Source organism: Phodopus roborovskii, unplaced genomic scaffold (assembly GCF_943737965.1).
Source record: "Phodopus roborovskii unplaced genomic scaffold, PHOROB, whole genome shotgun sequence".
Lineage (NCBI taxonomy): Eukaryota > Metazoa > Chordata > Mammalia > Rodentia > Cricetidae > Phodopus > Phodopus roborovskii.
In genome coordinates, this window is record NW_026126516.1 from 3,519,693 (window position 1) to 3,536,967 (window position 17,275).

The following is a 17,275-nucleotide window of genomic DNA, read 5'->3' on the forward strand; positions in this document are numbered from 1 at the left end:
GTGCCTGGTGTCCATGGAAGCCAGCAGAGTGCTTTGCATTCCAGAAATAGTTGCAAGCTACCCGCAGGGATGAACCCGGGTCCTCTGGAAGAACAGTCAGTGCTCTTAACCACAGAGCCACCTCTCCAGCCCTCCAGAAGGGTGTCATCCTAATGATAACAAGTTTATGCTATTGACGTTACGTGGCCCATGGATTTGGAGGCTGGCTCCACCTCCCGTGTGTTTAAACTATGGAGTCCTCCCTCTCACTGGACTCTGGGTTAGTGGCAGGGCAGGGGTTGAGCAAGATCACCAGCGATGATTCCAATGCCACCTATGTTGGTTTGAATGAGAAATGTCCCCTGTGGTCAGAGGCAAGTGAATGCTCGGTCCCCAGCTGGTGTCACTGGGGACATTTATGTGGTGCAGTCTTGATGGGCTTCAAGGATGACATGCCTCATCTACTTCCACTTTACTCTTAGCTTCCTACTCCTGCTGAGAGGCTGCCCTGCTATCTCAGCATTATGGACTCTCCCTCTGGAACCATAAGCTAAAGCAAACTCTTCCATAAGTCACTTCGCTCATAGTGCTTTATCAAAGCAACAGAAAGTAACTGACACACTACCCGACCCGCAGGCCTTCTTCCTTCCTCACCTTGGGGCAGTCAGGCTACATGTTGGCCCGAGTAACACGGAATAAGGTACCACAGACCAGAGCCCACACAGAGTGACTCAGAATGTCTCCTGCTCGAGTCACCATCCCCCTCCTCATACCTGGCCAGGGGCTCCCAGACAGAGCTTGGCAGGGTCCCTGCAAGGTGCCAGCACTGTCCTCTGTGGGAAAGGCAGGCATTTCTGCCTCAAGAGTCTGAATAACTACCCAGGCTCTGATGTTCCCCCAGAGAACCACTGCAGCCCGAGGAGCGGCAGGCACAGGAATTTGGGGCCTCCTGAGGGACAGGAGGCCTGACTGGGGGTGACGATGGTGGCTGCCTCGCTGAGTACCCACAGGGCCTACAGAACGGTGGTGAAGGCCACGTGAACACTTGGTCACTGGGGGTGTAAGAGCCACCAGCAGGGACCGAGCAGAGGATTCAGGAAGTCCTGGAGCCCTGCCTCTGCCACACCCACACTGTTCTGAGTCTTAGCTTCCTGGTTATAGAACAAGGCTGACAGACCTGGCCTGAGGGATGTGTGGATGAAATGGGCTCAGGCTGGCTGTTTACCAGGCTAAGTCCAGGGCATGGAGCGGGGGCGAGTCAGAGCATACCTTCCTGCCTTGTCTCAGAACACAGCAGGAACCCAGAGAGTAAGTAGACCACATACTAGCAGTGAGCACCCTCCAGGACTGAGCCTGGGAGCACTTCCCATCACCGCCCAGCTGCTCCTCCCTGCAAGCACCCATTTTACAAACCAGAAAACAAGGCTCCACAAGGCGGAGGAGGCCCATGGCTACAGCCTCAGCCTATGAGAAGACAGAGTCAGCAAATGAGAGAGACTTTATAAAGAGGCCCATGGGGACAATCTCTACCCCACTGTGGTCACCCCTAGGACGCATGCAGGTGGCAACTGGTAGGAAAAGAAACTCCATATCAAGAGGTCTCCAGGAAGTGCGTGAGAGCCAAAAGATGCTCAGGGGGCTGAGGCCACCAACCCTGAAAATGTGGCAGACTGGAACACCGTCAGCAGGATGGCTGCTGTGTGACAAGGGTCCCTTTGTCCTGGCTGAGGAAAGATCTCCAACCTCCAATTACTGCAGTTGAAAAGTGCTGGTCCAAGCACCCCGTGCCCTAGGGAGGCCCGGGAACAGCCACTGTTTCAGCTGCATTTCTGCTGATAATATGACTTTGTTTCATGACCCCTGAGCTGCCTGCTGGAGGAAAGAATCGTGTCTGTCCACAAAAGAGGACACACGGTACAAGTCAGCAGTGGCAGCAGCAATAGCTATCATCCCACATGAAAACCCAGGGGTCAGGGCCTGGAGCTCCTGGGGAAAAGGGTGGGGGGAAGGGGGGCAGGAACATCCCTTGGGCCCATGAGAAATGTCAAGCAAGGCATACACAATATCAAATTCAACAATAAATGCAGGACATGGGTTCAAGGGACCCTTGACCCCAGGTACAACAGAGGGACCCTGTCCTGGGGTCAAAGTAGAGTCACAAGCCAGTGCTGAGCATACCTGCCCTGGAGACACAGACCTTACCTGGCCTAGCAGCAGGGGCAGGACAGCAAACCCTGAGGTCTGGCCTGCGGCTGAGCACTTGCCTGGGAAATCACAGCTTGCCAGTGGCAGGGCCATTTCTACGATGGCCATGCATCCTGGCCTTCCCCCAACCTCCACAGGCCCCACAGCCAGGCATCACCACCCTTACTCACTTGGAATCTGTGCACCAATTCCAGGGACTGGCTGTCATTCTGATCAGCCTCGAGGATGACATCCGTCAGCTTGTGGATGATGACGTCCAGGGGGCCCTGCTCCTCAATTGGCCGGTTCAGGTTCAGCTGCAATGGGAACACAGAAGAGCTTCAGTGCCTGAGTGCACATCTGGGACCCTTGGGCATCAGTAGAAACTCAGAGGGGAAGGGACAGGAGCGACTGCACAAGGGCCTCATTCTTGGTAGCTGAGGATGACTACATGTAGGTTCGTGTTTACATGTATGGTCCCCCAAAGGCAGAAAACAGGAGCAGGGGATACCACACACTGGCTGTATGGGGAAAGCCTTTATTGAACACACCTCAGCTGCCCAACCACCTAGGGGAACCAGAGCTCAGAGAGGTTAAGAAAAATGACCAGGCACCCAGTCAAAACTCCATCTAAGCCCATGTTCTTTCCCTCTCGGGCCTGGGCAGAGTGATGCTCTTTGCTAAGAGTCTAGGAGTCGCTGCCTTGAGAACCCAGGCACTTGCATTCCACCCTGAGACCGGGCTGTGTCGCTGACAGCAGAAGGATGCAGGGGTACAGAGCCGCCTGTGATCAGCTGAGCACCACATGCACTGCTCCACTGGGGAATGTGTTTGTTTTTTCAAGAACTCGGGGTTGGGAAGATCAGGCCGCAAGGGAGCCAGAGTGGCCAGTTGATATTCAGCATCACCTGACCCCAAGCCAAGAGCACCTGCCAACAACCGGGGCAGCCTGATACCACGCTTCCTGATGCGCCAGATGTCTGCCGCCAGCATATGGCCACTACCACCTGCAAGGCTAGACTCTTGGAGACAAGTTGACGCCAGCCTAGCACCTGGCTGACATCCTCTCTCTCTCTCTCTCTCTCTCTCTCTCTCTCTCTCTCTCACACACACACACACACACACACACACACACACACACACACACAGCCTTGGCCAGACTAGAGAAGGCCTGACTCACTCCTCAGGATTCAGGGCTGGCTGTGCCCATGTCATTCATGACACACAAGACAGCCACAGACAGTTATTCTGAGGAAGACAGCATACATATCCATCTCCTTTTATTTTATGGAAAAGGTTACCCTCTCCCCCCCCCAAAAAAAAAAAAAAGCAAGAGAGAGCAGAGGCTTTTTAAAAAACATGCCTAGGATCTAGGTGGGAGGCTCAGCTTGGATGCAAAGACCTAGGGCGACTGATCTGAACTCCCCACCCACCCTTTATCCCCTGCTCCATGTCCATCCCGTCCCATTGTCACAATCTCAAACGTCACAACCACACAGCTGCTGTCCTCTGACAGAATCGTAGCTAGGGCCCTGGTGGACGGGCGAAGGGAGGCAGGTCAGGTCTGGGGTTCCCGCACCAGGTCCCCATGCCACCCTCCGTCCCCAGCAGGCCTACGGGTGGTGACAACTCCCCATACTTGTTCATACTTCCTATTCTGTCCTGTTTGCCCCTCAGGCCCTGCTCACACCTGTTGCAGATACACCCTTAATTCAACTCTTTTCTAATAAAGCTTTGGAATGTGACAGCTCTTCCCTGTTGTCCTTAACTCTATTTTTATGGTCTTCCAGGAGGGGTGTTAAAAGGTCACACCTATTAAAAGAAAGAAAAAAAGAAAGAAAGAAAGAAAGTACCAGAGACCTCCCAATAAGAAGTCATCAAGGACTATGCTTCCCTCCCATGGTGACAAGCTTGTGTACCAAACAAAACAAATACAGCCAAGGCACCAGACTGAGGAGGGGAAGGGATGCAGTCCAAGTGTCTTGTCTTTATTTGAAATTGCATCTGGCTGGTCTCAAACTTAAGGTGATCACCCTGACTCTGCCTCCTGGGTGTCTTCTGAGACCTCCCAGCAAGGCAAGGAGATGGGGATGACCTTCCCACCTCCTAGGACCGGAACACCAGGAACCTAGGGAGGAAAAAGGACCAAGCTCGTCGTGTGCCTGGAAGCCGACTGAGGTCCAGCAGAAATGCCACCGGCGGCCCCTAGCCTCAGTTTCCCGTGAGGAAACTAAAAGGGGCTCTCTGGTTCTATATGCTGATTTCACAACATCTTCATCCAACCCCACCAGGATCTGAAGGAACGTGAAGAAGTTACCAGAACAAGAGGAGGCACCCAAGGAACTACAGCTACGCCTTCTGGGTCCCACGATGGCAGGCACCACAAACAGAAGGCCAATATTTTCAGACCATGACTACTATGAAGAGAGAACTGTACCCCAAGAGTGACAGTGGGCGCACTCCCCAAGTTCTGGCAGAGCTACCATGCTGGTCTCCACATCTCCAGTCCTCCCTGGACCAGGTAGGGGGGAAGGGGAATAGTGTCAGAGCCTAAAGTAGTTACTAGGTAGGGCATGTTTATGTTATTATTGCTGTGTTAGATACAGGCCGGGGTGATTCTTGGGCACTGGAGTTTGCAAGGACAGAAACTAGCCAGAGAAAAGCCAGGGATCCCCTGAGGACCAGGCAAGGAGGTAGGCATCAGCCTGAGGCCTGTAGACCTGACAACCGGGGGCTGTTTGGGAAATAAGCTCCCTGTGTTCCTTGCTGCTCTGCAAAAGGTAAACAGTGGAGTCTGGAAGCCAGCCACCTTCCTTTGTGTATTTTCCAAGCAATTTTATGCCAGTAAAGCCTTTTCACAAGAACAGCAATTTGGGACACGCATCAGACCTGGCGTGGTTTCACTCTACAGCATGGCCTCCACCTCCTGCCATGGCATCCATCCCCCGCTCCCCTTCGAGAGGGTTTCTCTCTGTAGCCCAGGGACTCTCTATGCAGACCAGAGTGGCCTGTCGCTGCCTCCAAAGCCACCCCACTGAGCTATCTTTCCTCTTTCGTTCAAGCTGGCCTTGAACTTGCAGCCATCCTGCTGATTCTACCTTCCGAGTGTCGGGATAACAAGCTAGCTAGCCTTGCAGTAGCATCTCTGAGTTGTATATGGGCCTTTCTGCTTCTCCTCAAGTGGCCAGAGAAGCCACCATCATGCCCTGAAATAACCTCACAGAAGCCTGTCTCTCCCCACTGCTCTGGGAGGAGATGGGTCCCCTCGGAGGCCTGACCAGTGCGTGGTGGGAGCGAAGGGCTCTGGAAACCAGAGCACGGCAGAAGGAATGATACAAAGGAGAGGGCCCTTAGGAGAGAGCACGTCATAGAGGAGCGGACCTTCAAGGGAGTAACTGCATGGAAGGGATGCTTCAGGAAATGGCACAGCACATGTCCAGTCTCCTAGACAGGGTGAGGGCAGGACTCAGGGATAAAGAACTCAATGTGTTTTCACCACTCTGTTTCTCTGACTGCCTGGCTCCCACATCATTCCCAGAGACTTCCTGTCCTCCCCTCAGAAGGGGTGTGATCTGACCCTCTCCGTGAGGGTTGAGGGCGTCTCAATGAAGGGCCTGACCATGTCTCGCTGCCCCGGGAGGCCAGCACTGGTCATGGCTCCATGCAGTGCACAGGGCTCTGAATTCAGAGAGAACAAAGGGCCACTGTTTCCCTGGTTGACGAGGGCAGTGAGGTTCACGAGGGGGGCGGACAGGGCTGGTAGGATATGGGACAAAGTTGGCAAAACCCAGTGGCCCTCGTGTGACCTCTGACTGCCCAAACAGTAATAATTAACACAATCATACCCGACCTCATAACCAAGCTAGGTCCTATCTCTACACTCCCATCCCCAGGTGCTAGCAGCGGGAACCAGCCAGAGACGTGAGCAAGGCCGGGAAGCTCATCACCTAAACCACAGCTTCAGTTTATTTCCCCATTCATAAAGCGAGGGCGCTGGTACCGCTTCCACAGGCTGCACAAGGCAGTGGGTCTCAACCCATCTTGCACCAAACAGGAAGAACTCACAGGTCCCTCGTCTCACCCGCACCCACAGGACCACCCACTGATTCCCACTGATTCCCACTGCTTCCCAGGGCAACTCTCCCCGTCTCCATGGATGGCTCAGCAATTTGGGCCCCTCAAGGGTGCCTCACTACAAAACATGTCCCCAGCACTTAGAGACACAGGGCCGCTAAGCAAAATCTATGGCTTCCTAGATGGTTGGGTGTTCCTGGCTTCAAAGTTCAATCGCTACAACTGAGGCCGGTCTAAGGCAGGTACAGGGACCGGCCTTCGTTGCTTCACCTCCTCAGAGCTTCAACTGCCTAAAGAAACCTCACCGTCCTGCAGCATACACAGCTACTACACACATGATCGGAGCCTGCTCGTTATAAGCAGAGATCCAAATTCCCCTCAGAACACCGAGGAGGCACAACGTCACACTCACGTTAATGCGTACGGCATGCTCAGTAAAAGTCAGCCGCTACATCTCCCTCTCCTTACTGTCTGTATTATGACCAACAGAAACCCCCCAAGCCTCTGGCAGGGGCGTGTCTCAAGAACTGAGCATGGTCAGAACTTGAACTCTGCAGAGCCAGGGTTGGAGCTTTGGCTCATATTAACATCCTCAAAGAGTCTGCTGCCACACCTCAGCTCTCTGTGGTTGTTAATGACAACTGTTGCCCACACTGCACTGAGCACATGGGGTGCAGATGAAGACACTGAGTCACACAGAGGTTCGGTGATGTGCCCAAGGGCATAGAATTTCGAATTGTGGAAACCCAGGTTTGTCTCCTGCTGACACCGGCTTTCTGTTCACACCAAAGGGCGAGCCAGGTGCCTGGGGTTTCTTCTACCTTTCCTCCCTGCGTGAGGCCCAGGAATGGTGCATTTTCAGCTTGACTTCAAATGGGATCCACCACATCAAAAGTTGTGTCTTAAGCCAAGGCTGAGTGGGACAAATGGCCCAGATAAAGGCCAGATGTGTGTCTCCATGCTCTCGGAGAGTCCTAGGATCTGGCAGAAGAGCCCGCCCTGAGGTTGCAGACAGATGTGGGCCTCTCAACCTGGGCCTTTCATGGTAGACCCCAAAGACAGTAAGTAGGGTCTCTGTGGGTCTGATTCCAAACACCGCCGCCTGAGGGAGGACCCAGAGGAGTGTCAAGGGTCCCTCAGTCAGGAGCTTGAGTCTAGCCAAACCTGTAAACTAAGCCAAGGGCGTTAGATATTGGTCATCCCAATGGCCTCTGCCCAGATCAAAGAGGCAGACCGGTGCCTGTATTCCCTGACCCAGTTCCCCTAGGGCAATGGGAAGCAGTGGTGATTCAATTAAGTCAGAAGAGGGGACAACCTTTTACCCCAAAGGAGGGCTAAGATGACTTATGAGCCAGACAAGCATAGATTCTCCTGGAACTAACATTTGGGAAACTATGAGTCTACTGAGGGTAAGCGGTGAAGCCTAGCTTGCTAGGCCTGCCAGAGTCCATGCTCTAACCCTAATATCTCCAGCAATACTCTGAGAGATACAGAGCCATCCAGCAACATGGCTCCTTAAGAATGGTATTGGGGGGGGGGGGGTAAAGAGATGGCTCAGTGGTTAAGAGTGGTTAAGAACATTGGCTGCTCTTCCAGAGGACCTGGGTTCAATTCCTAGCACCCACATGGCAGCTCACAATTGTCTGTAATTCCGGTTTCAGTGGACCCAACACCCTTACACAAACACCAATGCCATAAAATTAAAAAATTAATTAACAACAACAAAGAATTGCATTGAACACCTTCATTTCTGACAGGGCAGTTACATCATCATACAATATGACACACAGGTTATCTTTTAAAAATGGAATATAACTCTTTTTTCCCCATTTTTATTAGGTTTTTTTTTTTAATTTTATGCAATGTATTTTGATCATATTCACTCAACCACAGACACTCCCCCCAGATCCATCCCCAACCCCTACCCACCCAACTTTATGTCCTTTCTTGTTTTTAACCCATCAAGTACAGTTGGCGCTGCCTGTAAGCTCTTGGACATGTGGCCTTCACTGAAGCACGACCAGCCAACCACAGGCCGCACCCTTCCCCCGACAGCTGTCAATCACCAGTGGCTTCCGGCGGACTTTGTGTCAGCCTCTGCTCTCTAAGTTAGGGTTTTACATGGCTTGTCCTTGCTGAGTGCCAGCCAGAGGAAGAACCTGCCTTTTGTGAAGAGATCCCATACAGTTCTAACCAGCTACTTGTCAGGCCAGCTTGTAAGAGAGACTGTGGCCAAGGCAACGATGGCTGGAACCACACCTTGGCCAGAACTGCTCAGTTAGGCAAAGTTCTTACCCGATATTTAAACTTGGACCTCAGAGGTCAGGACTCTGGAGACGGACTTTGGGGGAATGGTCACTGGGCCTCTTTTTCCTCTTCCCCACATGGCCACAAAGAATAAATCTTCCTGTACATTTCAGTATCGCTCCTCTGTCTCACTGGTAGCTGTGTGGGCAAACCCAGCTTGCTGGGGAACTAGAATCCAGACAATGAGAATGCCCCAATAACATTACAGTCCTTAACGAATTCAAATCTGAAGAGGGAGGGGGGAACTAGCATTGAACAGCAGGGGAAGATGGCTCAGCCTGAAAAGTGCCTGCTACATCAGCATGCCAACCTGAGTTCAAATCCCCAGACCCTACAACAGCACACAGGTGTAACCCAAGAGCTACAGGTAAGAGTTAGGTAGACAAGTAGATCCCTGAAGCTCACTGGCCAGTCGGTTTAGCTGAATGGACGAACTCTAGGTTCATTGTGATCCAAGCAGATGTCTACCTCTGCTTTCATATGCTGGAGAGAGGGAGGAAGGGATGGTGGGAGGGAGGGAGGGAGGAAGGGAGGGAGGGAGGGAAGGAGGGAGGGAGGGAGGGAAGTACCGACATGTAGGGGAGTCACAGGCTACACCCCAAAGTCTGGCTGTCCTCTCACTGTGTGCTGGGAGATGGGGACTGGAGAAAAAAGGTCCTCTTGCCTCAGCTCCCAGGAATGAGGTGGTCCCTCCCAAGCATAAGGGGCTGAGTGTCTGGATGCACAGGCCTAGGTGTAGAGAGTACATCCATCCTTCCCCCTCAGACTGGCTTCCTCACCTGCAAAGCAAAGACAAGGAAACACCCTTCCATAGAGTACAGCCCAGCCCAGACATGAGGCAATCCCGCTGAGCAGGGCCAGCCCACTGCGAGGATGTCAGCAGCAGGGATTTCAGCTGAGATCACATGAGGCTAGATTTTTCTCTAGCTTCTATTTAATTTTTGCTGGCTGTCCGCCAGGACGATCCAAGCAATCCATTCCCCAGAACCATGGGAGCCTAAGCCCCATACCAGGTGCCAAACTGAGCAGATCACGCATATTATTATTTTCCCTAATCTCCCAGTCTGGAGCAACTGAGGTCTGGTGACCATCTACATGTGAGGCAAAGAAGATTCCAGAAGGTCAAACAATAAACTGAGACTGGGCAACCAGTAAGCTAGGGGGTTGGCCCCACTCCGGTTCTGTCCCTATGCTCCAAGGCACACTTTCTCTCTCTCTTTTTTCTTCCGAGACAGGGTTTCCCTGTGTAGCTTTGGAGCCCGTCTTGGAACTAGCTCTGTAGATCAGGCTGGTCTCGTACTCACAGAGATCCACCTGCCTCTGCCTCCCAAGTGCTGGGACTAAAGGCGTGGGCCACCACTGCCTGGCTCCAAAGCACAGTTCAAAGCCGCCCTGCTTTCCTCAGAAGGATGGTAGCTACTTTTCCTGGAAGTGACAATATAGCCCAAGATTGTGTCCGAGGTAGTTCTAGCCTACTTGTAGGAGAGCACCTGCCTGGCATCTCAGGCACAGGGGTCTCTGTCTTACAGCTCCGGATTCTGAAACTCCATCAGGAGGAACTGAACTCTCCAGCAAAATGCCACTTCCCCATCCCTCATTGGGAAGCACAGGGGCCCCCTAACCCCCATTCCATGGGAGCATCCCAAAGCATGCACAGCGCTGGGACTTAGGGTATCTCCATCCTGCTAGCAAGCCAACACACAAGACATCATTTATAATCACCCAAAACTAAGAAATCAAATCCACCAAGAAGGGATGTGGTGTGGCATCAAGCTGCCACAGGCAGCTTAGGAAGTGACCCAGTGCAGTATGCTGCAGAGTGTGAGCAGAGGGAGACTATAGACATCCACCTGCCTACGCCCATAGCATCTCAGTGTACCCCAAGGGGGAGATAGCAGGTTCTCTATGAGACCAGGTGAGATCAACCTTCTCACGCTACACTATGCTAACTTGGGAGTTTCAAGCCAGTGCAGTATCTTCCTTGTTTGACTTTAAGTTATCAGTGCAGAGAATAGGAGTAGAAGCAAAAAGGCCTGGGTTCGAATCTAGCCAGTAGCTAACATCCTTTGAGCACTTGCTGTATGCCAGGCTAACCTGTAAGCACTGCACATGAATTATGGCATTTATGAGACCGGGGTTGGGGGTTGGGTCCTCTCACTGGAATCCTGGTGACGGGGACTGTGATCTGTGATGGGTGAAGGTGGGCAGGCAGCTGTAGGCAGTGACTTTCAGCCCATCTAAGCCTGTTTTCTCATCTGTCTGATGGAGCATCTGCTCCCACATTCATTCCTCATTGGCCAAGGCAATGTTGGAAAAGCTTCAGCCACAGACAGAGCAGACAGAGCAGGCTCTCAGGAGCCCCCACCCCCATCCCCCGGAGAAGATGCCAGCGACTGTCCTGGAGCTCCTCCACTTCGATCCCTTCACTGGCCTCAGTTCTTGAGAGAGCCACCACTTCCAATGACAAACAGAAAGTGTCAGGTTCGGGTTTGAGGGCCTGGGCATGACGCCAGTCCCCAGGAACCATACTTCAGAGGGACTGATACAGTCTAGCTTGGCCAGTCATGGCCACTGTGAGCTGTAAAAAGCCTTCTTGGCCTGCCTCTGAGAACTCTCCAAGGTCGGGACTGTGTCCTGTTCCTTCCTTCCACCTGGCATTGTCTGCTTGTACCAGGGCGGCAAGCATGTACTGAATGAGTGGGTACCTGGGGAGGAGAGGCTTGCAGCTTCAGCCCACCTGTTCATCACGTCACCCTCCCTCCACAGAACAGGTGCCGGGCACTTACACAACCACCACTCCAAACGAATGCTACCCTATCTTGCACTGAAAAACAAGGAAGCCCAAGAGGAATTAGGTCAGTCATAAAACGTCACTGCCTGGAAGAGACAGGCCTCTATGTCTTCTGACAGCCATACCTTGCGGCCATACCTTCTGAGCTTCTGCCTATATTCTCTCTATAACACTCCCAGATCTGGACCTCCAAGCTGGGCTTGGGTGTGGGGGGAGGAGGGAACGTTTCTCTGTGGATCCTTCCAGAGAAGTATCCAGTTAACAAACTCTGCAAGTCCAAGTGACTCAGGGGTAAGTTGTAGACGCTGACCTAGCAGGGGAAGAAAACCCCAAGACTGTCTGTGCTATAGAGCGAGGGTCCCACAATAGTCCTTAGGAAGGAGACAAGGCCATGGGTGTTCACGCGGCCTAAAGACTTCCTACAGCTTCGTTCACTGCCACACCAGCAGCCATGATCCTGGGGACTAAAGGAGCCATGGCTCCCAAAGACACAACAGCTCCCTTGCCTAAGTCTTGTCGCTCCAAGCAAGCCATGAATATCTGGGAGCTCTCCTGTCAGCAGCTATCTGGAAGACTGGATAGTCCTATACACATACAGGAAAGGGCGAGAGAGAAAGTACCCAACAGTCCTCGAGGCAGCTCGCTCGCCATATGACTGTCACAAAGTGAACACGTGGGCTGTGGTGAGGCATGCCTTTCTGAGCTCCTGGCCAGACAAACTTAGAATGGGCCACACAAGCCTGCCACCTTCCCTGCATTTTCCACCGTGGGACCAGGACAGATGGCCCAGACCCCATCGACCCTCCCACAGGCAAACTGCAATCCTTCCATGCAACTGCCCATCGTCCTCCGCAGCCCAGCGCAAACCACACTCATCCTAGCTCACTAGGAGGTAGGGGCGGAGGTCAAGGGGACGCCCTGTGCAAAAGGACGCATTTGTTCTCGGCAAAGCAGGCTGGAGAGTGTGCACAATAACAAGCCGGAAGGTGTCATGTGCCCACCTGACGGTCGCCAAAACACGAAGCGCTAACAGCAGCCCTCTTCACTTCAGCCCTTTGTCTAACGTGTGTATAAAAGGAACTCACTGCTGCTTCACAAATCAATCACAAGAGATGGCTCTTTGTTCTGTTCTGCTTTTCCTGAATCCTAGTGCCACTCCTGGACGGCTGCTTTGTGCTGGCATTGCTCAAGCCCGACACCGCAACAGGGAAGGTGTCAGCAAACAGAGAAATACGGTCAAGTCAGGGCCGTCAGGAGTCAGAGAGCCGGCGTGCACGGTGGGGAGAGCAGATACTCGCCATACAAGGCCTGATCCCGGTGGAACTGGCTGCACATCGACAGTATGTTCAAGTCCTAACCTCCGTTACCCCAGAAGGTGGCCCTTTCTGAAAGTCATTGCATATATAATTAGGATGACATCATATTCGAGTGGGGTGGACCCTCATTTCAGAAGAACTGCTGTCCTTGTCAGAAGGGCACCCTGGGTATTTGCACATTGGGAGAACACAAATCGACAACCAAGGCAGAGATCATGGGCACATCTGTAGTCAAGGAAGACCAAACATCTACCAGCGCTCCAGAGGCTCTGGAAATCTCCAGACACAGATTCCCCCTTGCAGTTCAGAAGAAATCTGCCTGCGCCTTGACCAGCACTAGGCCTCCTAAGCATCGAGACAATCCGTTTCTGTTCTTTAAACCACTCACACTATGGCCCTTTGTGACAGTTTCCCCACCAAGCAGATGCAGCCCCCCACTTCAAGGAGACAGCATCTGAGTAAGGCCTGAAGAGAAGGACCCAGGTGAGACAGGAGCATCTGGGTGTCGGCTGCGAGGATGGGGAGATGCGGGGGTAAGAGGGACAGTGCAAAAGTGAGCTCAGACCTGAGAGGGTGTGATCAGAAGTCAGCTAGCCAAACGTGATGGCACCTTTTAGCCTAAGTTTAGGGCTAGCCAAGACGATATAGTGAGACCCTCTCTCAAAAAAGTAGGCAGCGAGATGACTCAGTGCTTCCCACAGGAGCCTGATGGCCTGAGTTTGACCTTCAGGATCCACTTGGCAAAAGGAGAAAGCCAACTCCTCAAAGTTGTTCACTGACTTCCATGTGTAAGCGAGCGAGCGAGTGAGCGTGCATGTGAGCGCACATACACACATCTACACATCTGAGTGCATGAGTGTTTTTGTCTACATGTATGTCTATGAGCCACATGTGTGCCTGGTAGCCAAGGAGGTAATGGGCCTCAATGTGGGTGCTGGATTTGGACTCGGGTCCTTTGCAAGAACAAGTGTTCTTAACCACTGAGCCAACTCTCCAGCCCTAATAAAATATTTTAAATAAAAAAGTATTTATAAGTTAGTGTTCCAAAGATGGTGGGAAGATGCTGGTGGCTCAGCGGGGTGTTGGGCAATCCCTGTTTCAAGAGATGACTCTGGAAGTTTCATGAACCAAGTCAGTCTGTACCTATTAAGCCCACGATGCTTAATAGCTGACACTTTATGACTCCATGGAATGTGGGGCTCAAGTAAGAACCTCAAAACTACAATGCTGTGAAGGAGGCAGTGGGCAGGGGTCTCTGTATGAACCTGGACCACCACTGTCCCTGTTTGTGGCCTGAGGTCTAAGCTTGAAAATGAGGCTCCAGACCACATTCTGGGTCTGGGGATTTGCTGTATGAGAACAGCTGCCCACCCCCACCTAGATCCCCACTCCATGCTCCAAACCTCCCTCTGCTCTGCCCTGGCTTCGGGCCCAGGATGTTTTTCTGTGCTGACAAGGGAAGACATCTCAGTGTCTCAATGCTTCCTTTATCTCCATGTTCCTCCCAGAATGGCAACCGGCAGCCCCCACCACAAGTGGATGAGAATTCTCCAAGCCCAAAATAATCTCCTTGTACCCTGTTTAACAATAAGAAGCAGAAACTTTGGAGTCTAAATCTCACAAAGCCTACGCAGATTCCTTCCAAAGCCCTGGGTGGTATTCTTTCTATATTCATTTCTCCCCAGTCCAAAGACAGCATCCCTTGAGGCCATCTCCCACTGGGTATTTTGCATCATATTAAGGAGCATTAAAGGTCTCTAACAGGCTAGTACACTGGAGACAGGCAACGCTGAAACCTGCATACATACATACATACACACAGACACACAGACGCACTCGTGCACACACACAGAGTGCTACCAGGACAGTTTCCAATTAGCCTCATCCTAGATGACTTGTGGCACCGTGGCTCCAGCTGTGACCTTGGCAAATCACTAGGATTTGTGGGGAGGAGGTGTCTGCGGACTGTGATGCACTCTACAGCCATAAGACACTGCCTGGGAGTTCAAGGCAGCCAGTGACAAACACCAGTAATAATTTTGTATCCTAGGAAGCCAGTCCCTCCCCCTTGGAGTGGACTTGGGGTCTATCTCACTGGGCATCAGTGTGAACCACTAAGAAGGCTTTGATCCAGGGATGATGACAACAGATGTTGCTTGTACCCTGGATTGTCATGACAGGCTAGTCTTGAGGTTCTCCAGGTCTCTACAAATGACATCCACATACTCAACGAGCAGGGCCCCAGTGTACTCTCAGAGGCCTGTGACTATGTATCATTTGTCATCATGGCAACCATTGAATCAATGGAGTGTGGGGCCATGGTTGATCTCACTAAGCATGGGGCAGGCAGGGACAGGGTGGATGGTTTTCATGGATGGATGCGGAGTTAAACTAACTACATCAGCAGAGCTGTGCCTCATGGGACTGGGGGACCATACCACTTGTTACAAAGAGAAAAAACTGCTCTCTCCCCAGGGTGGGGTGGGGGCTGCTGAAGTGAGTATGCAGTGGCTGCCCGGGGAGGGCCCTGTCACCGAGGGTGTCCTGCTGGGAATGAGGGAGGGTGCTGTGTCAGGGTGAGATGTCCTAAGGAGCAGGGAGCCTGTAGGACTGGGGAAGAGGCAGGAGAGCCCTCCTGCAGCAAGGATGGGCCTGGAAGAACACAGAGGGGAAGAAACTGCAAGGGAAAGCAGACACAGTACCTGCATGACCAGAACCATGGGCTGGGGGCAGTGCAGAAGAGCTCAGGGCTAGTTCCAGTCAAGGGGTGGGGATATGGTCTGGCTCATGGTCTTTCCCCATGGTCAGAAACTGAAGAGGAGAGGGGTGTGATGCTGGGGTCTCAAGTCCCATCCAGTTTTTTTCCAGTTCCCTGCTCCCTGGCCTCATGCCTTCCTCCCATGGTCCCTCTCAGAGTCCTTCCCCCATCACACTGGAATGAACTGGGAGGTGGCTTCAGCCACCCGCAGAGACTAAGAGTTTCTATGGCAACCACCCTCTAGGGCCTGCAGAAGCAAGCTGACTGTGGAAAGTCCACACCAAGGACAAAGCCATCACATTCACCGGGATGCAGATGGGCTCCCAAGTTTCTCCTTGGGAGACTCAGAAGTTCTCCTTCCCCAAAACGTTCCTTCCCTCTGGGGACCCTGCAGCCGCCTCAGAAGGTGACCCCTGTTCCTCCATCCAGTTCCCACCTCCACCTTCTCCTTCACTGGAGAGCCCTCCCCAAGGATGGAAACTGAGGCAGGTTCCTCACGGCTGGCAATCTGGAGCACTGTGGATGCTGTGTCTGTTGCCTGAATGCCTTGGGACTTACCATGTCATGCAAGAGGCAGGGCTCAGGAAATGTCTGTGCTGGCTGTGTAGACATGTGAAAAGCCACCAAGAAGGGCCAAGGAGATGGGGGTCATAGAGTGGTGGCAGCAGGGATGCTCACACTACCCAACACACTGAGCAGTGGACGGCACCAAAGCTCAGGGGCTTGTGCTATGGGCTCCAGCCACCAGGGTCCCCTCCAGCGCAACGTTCTGGCTCTCCGGTCACTGTCACCTCAGCCTAGCTGGCCTCCCCTGGGCCAGAAGCACTGACCCTTGGCCACCTCGCAGGCTTCAGGCCAGTTCTGTGGCTTCTCTGGGGCTCTAGAGTATCTGAGACAGAGGGCTGCTCTCCTCTGGCCTCCACCCACCTTGAAACTGTCTGAGCTGGGCTCTTACCTCATCAGGCTCTGATTCGGGAGAGTCTGGCCACACTGTCAGTTTGTCACTCACACAGTGCTCACTCCACAGCTAGCACTGGGATAATGGTGGTTGGGGGAGGGAGGGTTAGAGCAGACATGGTGGGTATGACCGAACATCCACACCTTAACTCAACACACAAACTCTATGGAAACCCACATACGGAGCCAGAAGGAACAGGAAGTCAATAGACTGTCAAAATAGCAGTGTTGCCTGGGAAACAGGAAGAAGAACGTGAAGGTTCTTCACAGACACTGTGGACCCTAGTAAGTGGCAAGCAGTGGTCGGTCTACCAGGCACATCCTATTCTGTTGAGGGTGGGCCCGGTTAATGGGAACCTGGTGCCTGGCATCTACCAGTACTACCTGGCAGCAAGAGACCGCAAAGGCAGGGTTCAGCTAAACTGGAGTAGGCTTCCCCTTCAGTTACTAGCCCCGTTGTTCCCAGCAGATCAGGAGGCCGGCACCTTGGGTCACGTGGATAGTGGACCTGAATATTATAAGTGGTAGGACCTGGGCGTGTGATATTAAGTGGCTACTTTGTCCTAGCTTAACTAGAGCACTAGGGTACCTAACTCAAAATGTTCTCGTCCTAACTAATATCCTTACAGACTGGAAATAGGCAGCTATGCTCCCAAGTCCATCCTCCCCCACCCTCCCAGAGGAACCCATGACCAGAGAGCTGTGGGAGCAGATAACAGGACCATAGACAGAGTCACTGCTCCTACCCAGATCACTGGCGCCAATCTGAAATGGTCAAGGACAGCTTCCCTAAGACAGTATGTGAAGAATTGCAGGCACCTCTCAAAGTTCAACGTAAGATACAGGGAAAGCAAAGGGTAACGTGCCTTGAGTTCCCAGCATCACCTCCTTTCATACCAACACAGACCA

General features: G+C 52.7%; 1 protein-coding gene across 2 annotated transcripts in view; it reads right to left on the bottom strand.

Moving 5' to 3' along the window:
• The window catches only part of Itpk1 (inositol-tetrakisphosphate 1-kinase), a 130,570-nt gene that overhangs the window by 50,469 nt on the left and 62,826 nt on the right, over positions 1–17,275 (bottom strand). For both annotated transcript variants that reach the window (XM_051196508.1, XM_051196509.1), the window contains exon 3: positions 2,355–2,480. In XM_051196508.1, the coding sequence (XP_051052465.1) occupies positions 2,355–2,480 (126 nt within the window). The remainder of the gene's footprint in view (positions 1–2,354; positions 2,481–17,275) is intronic.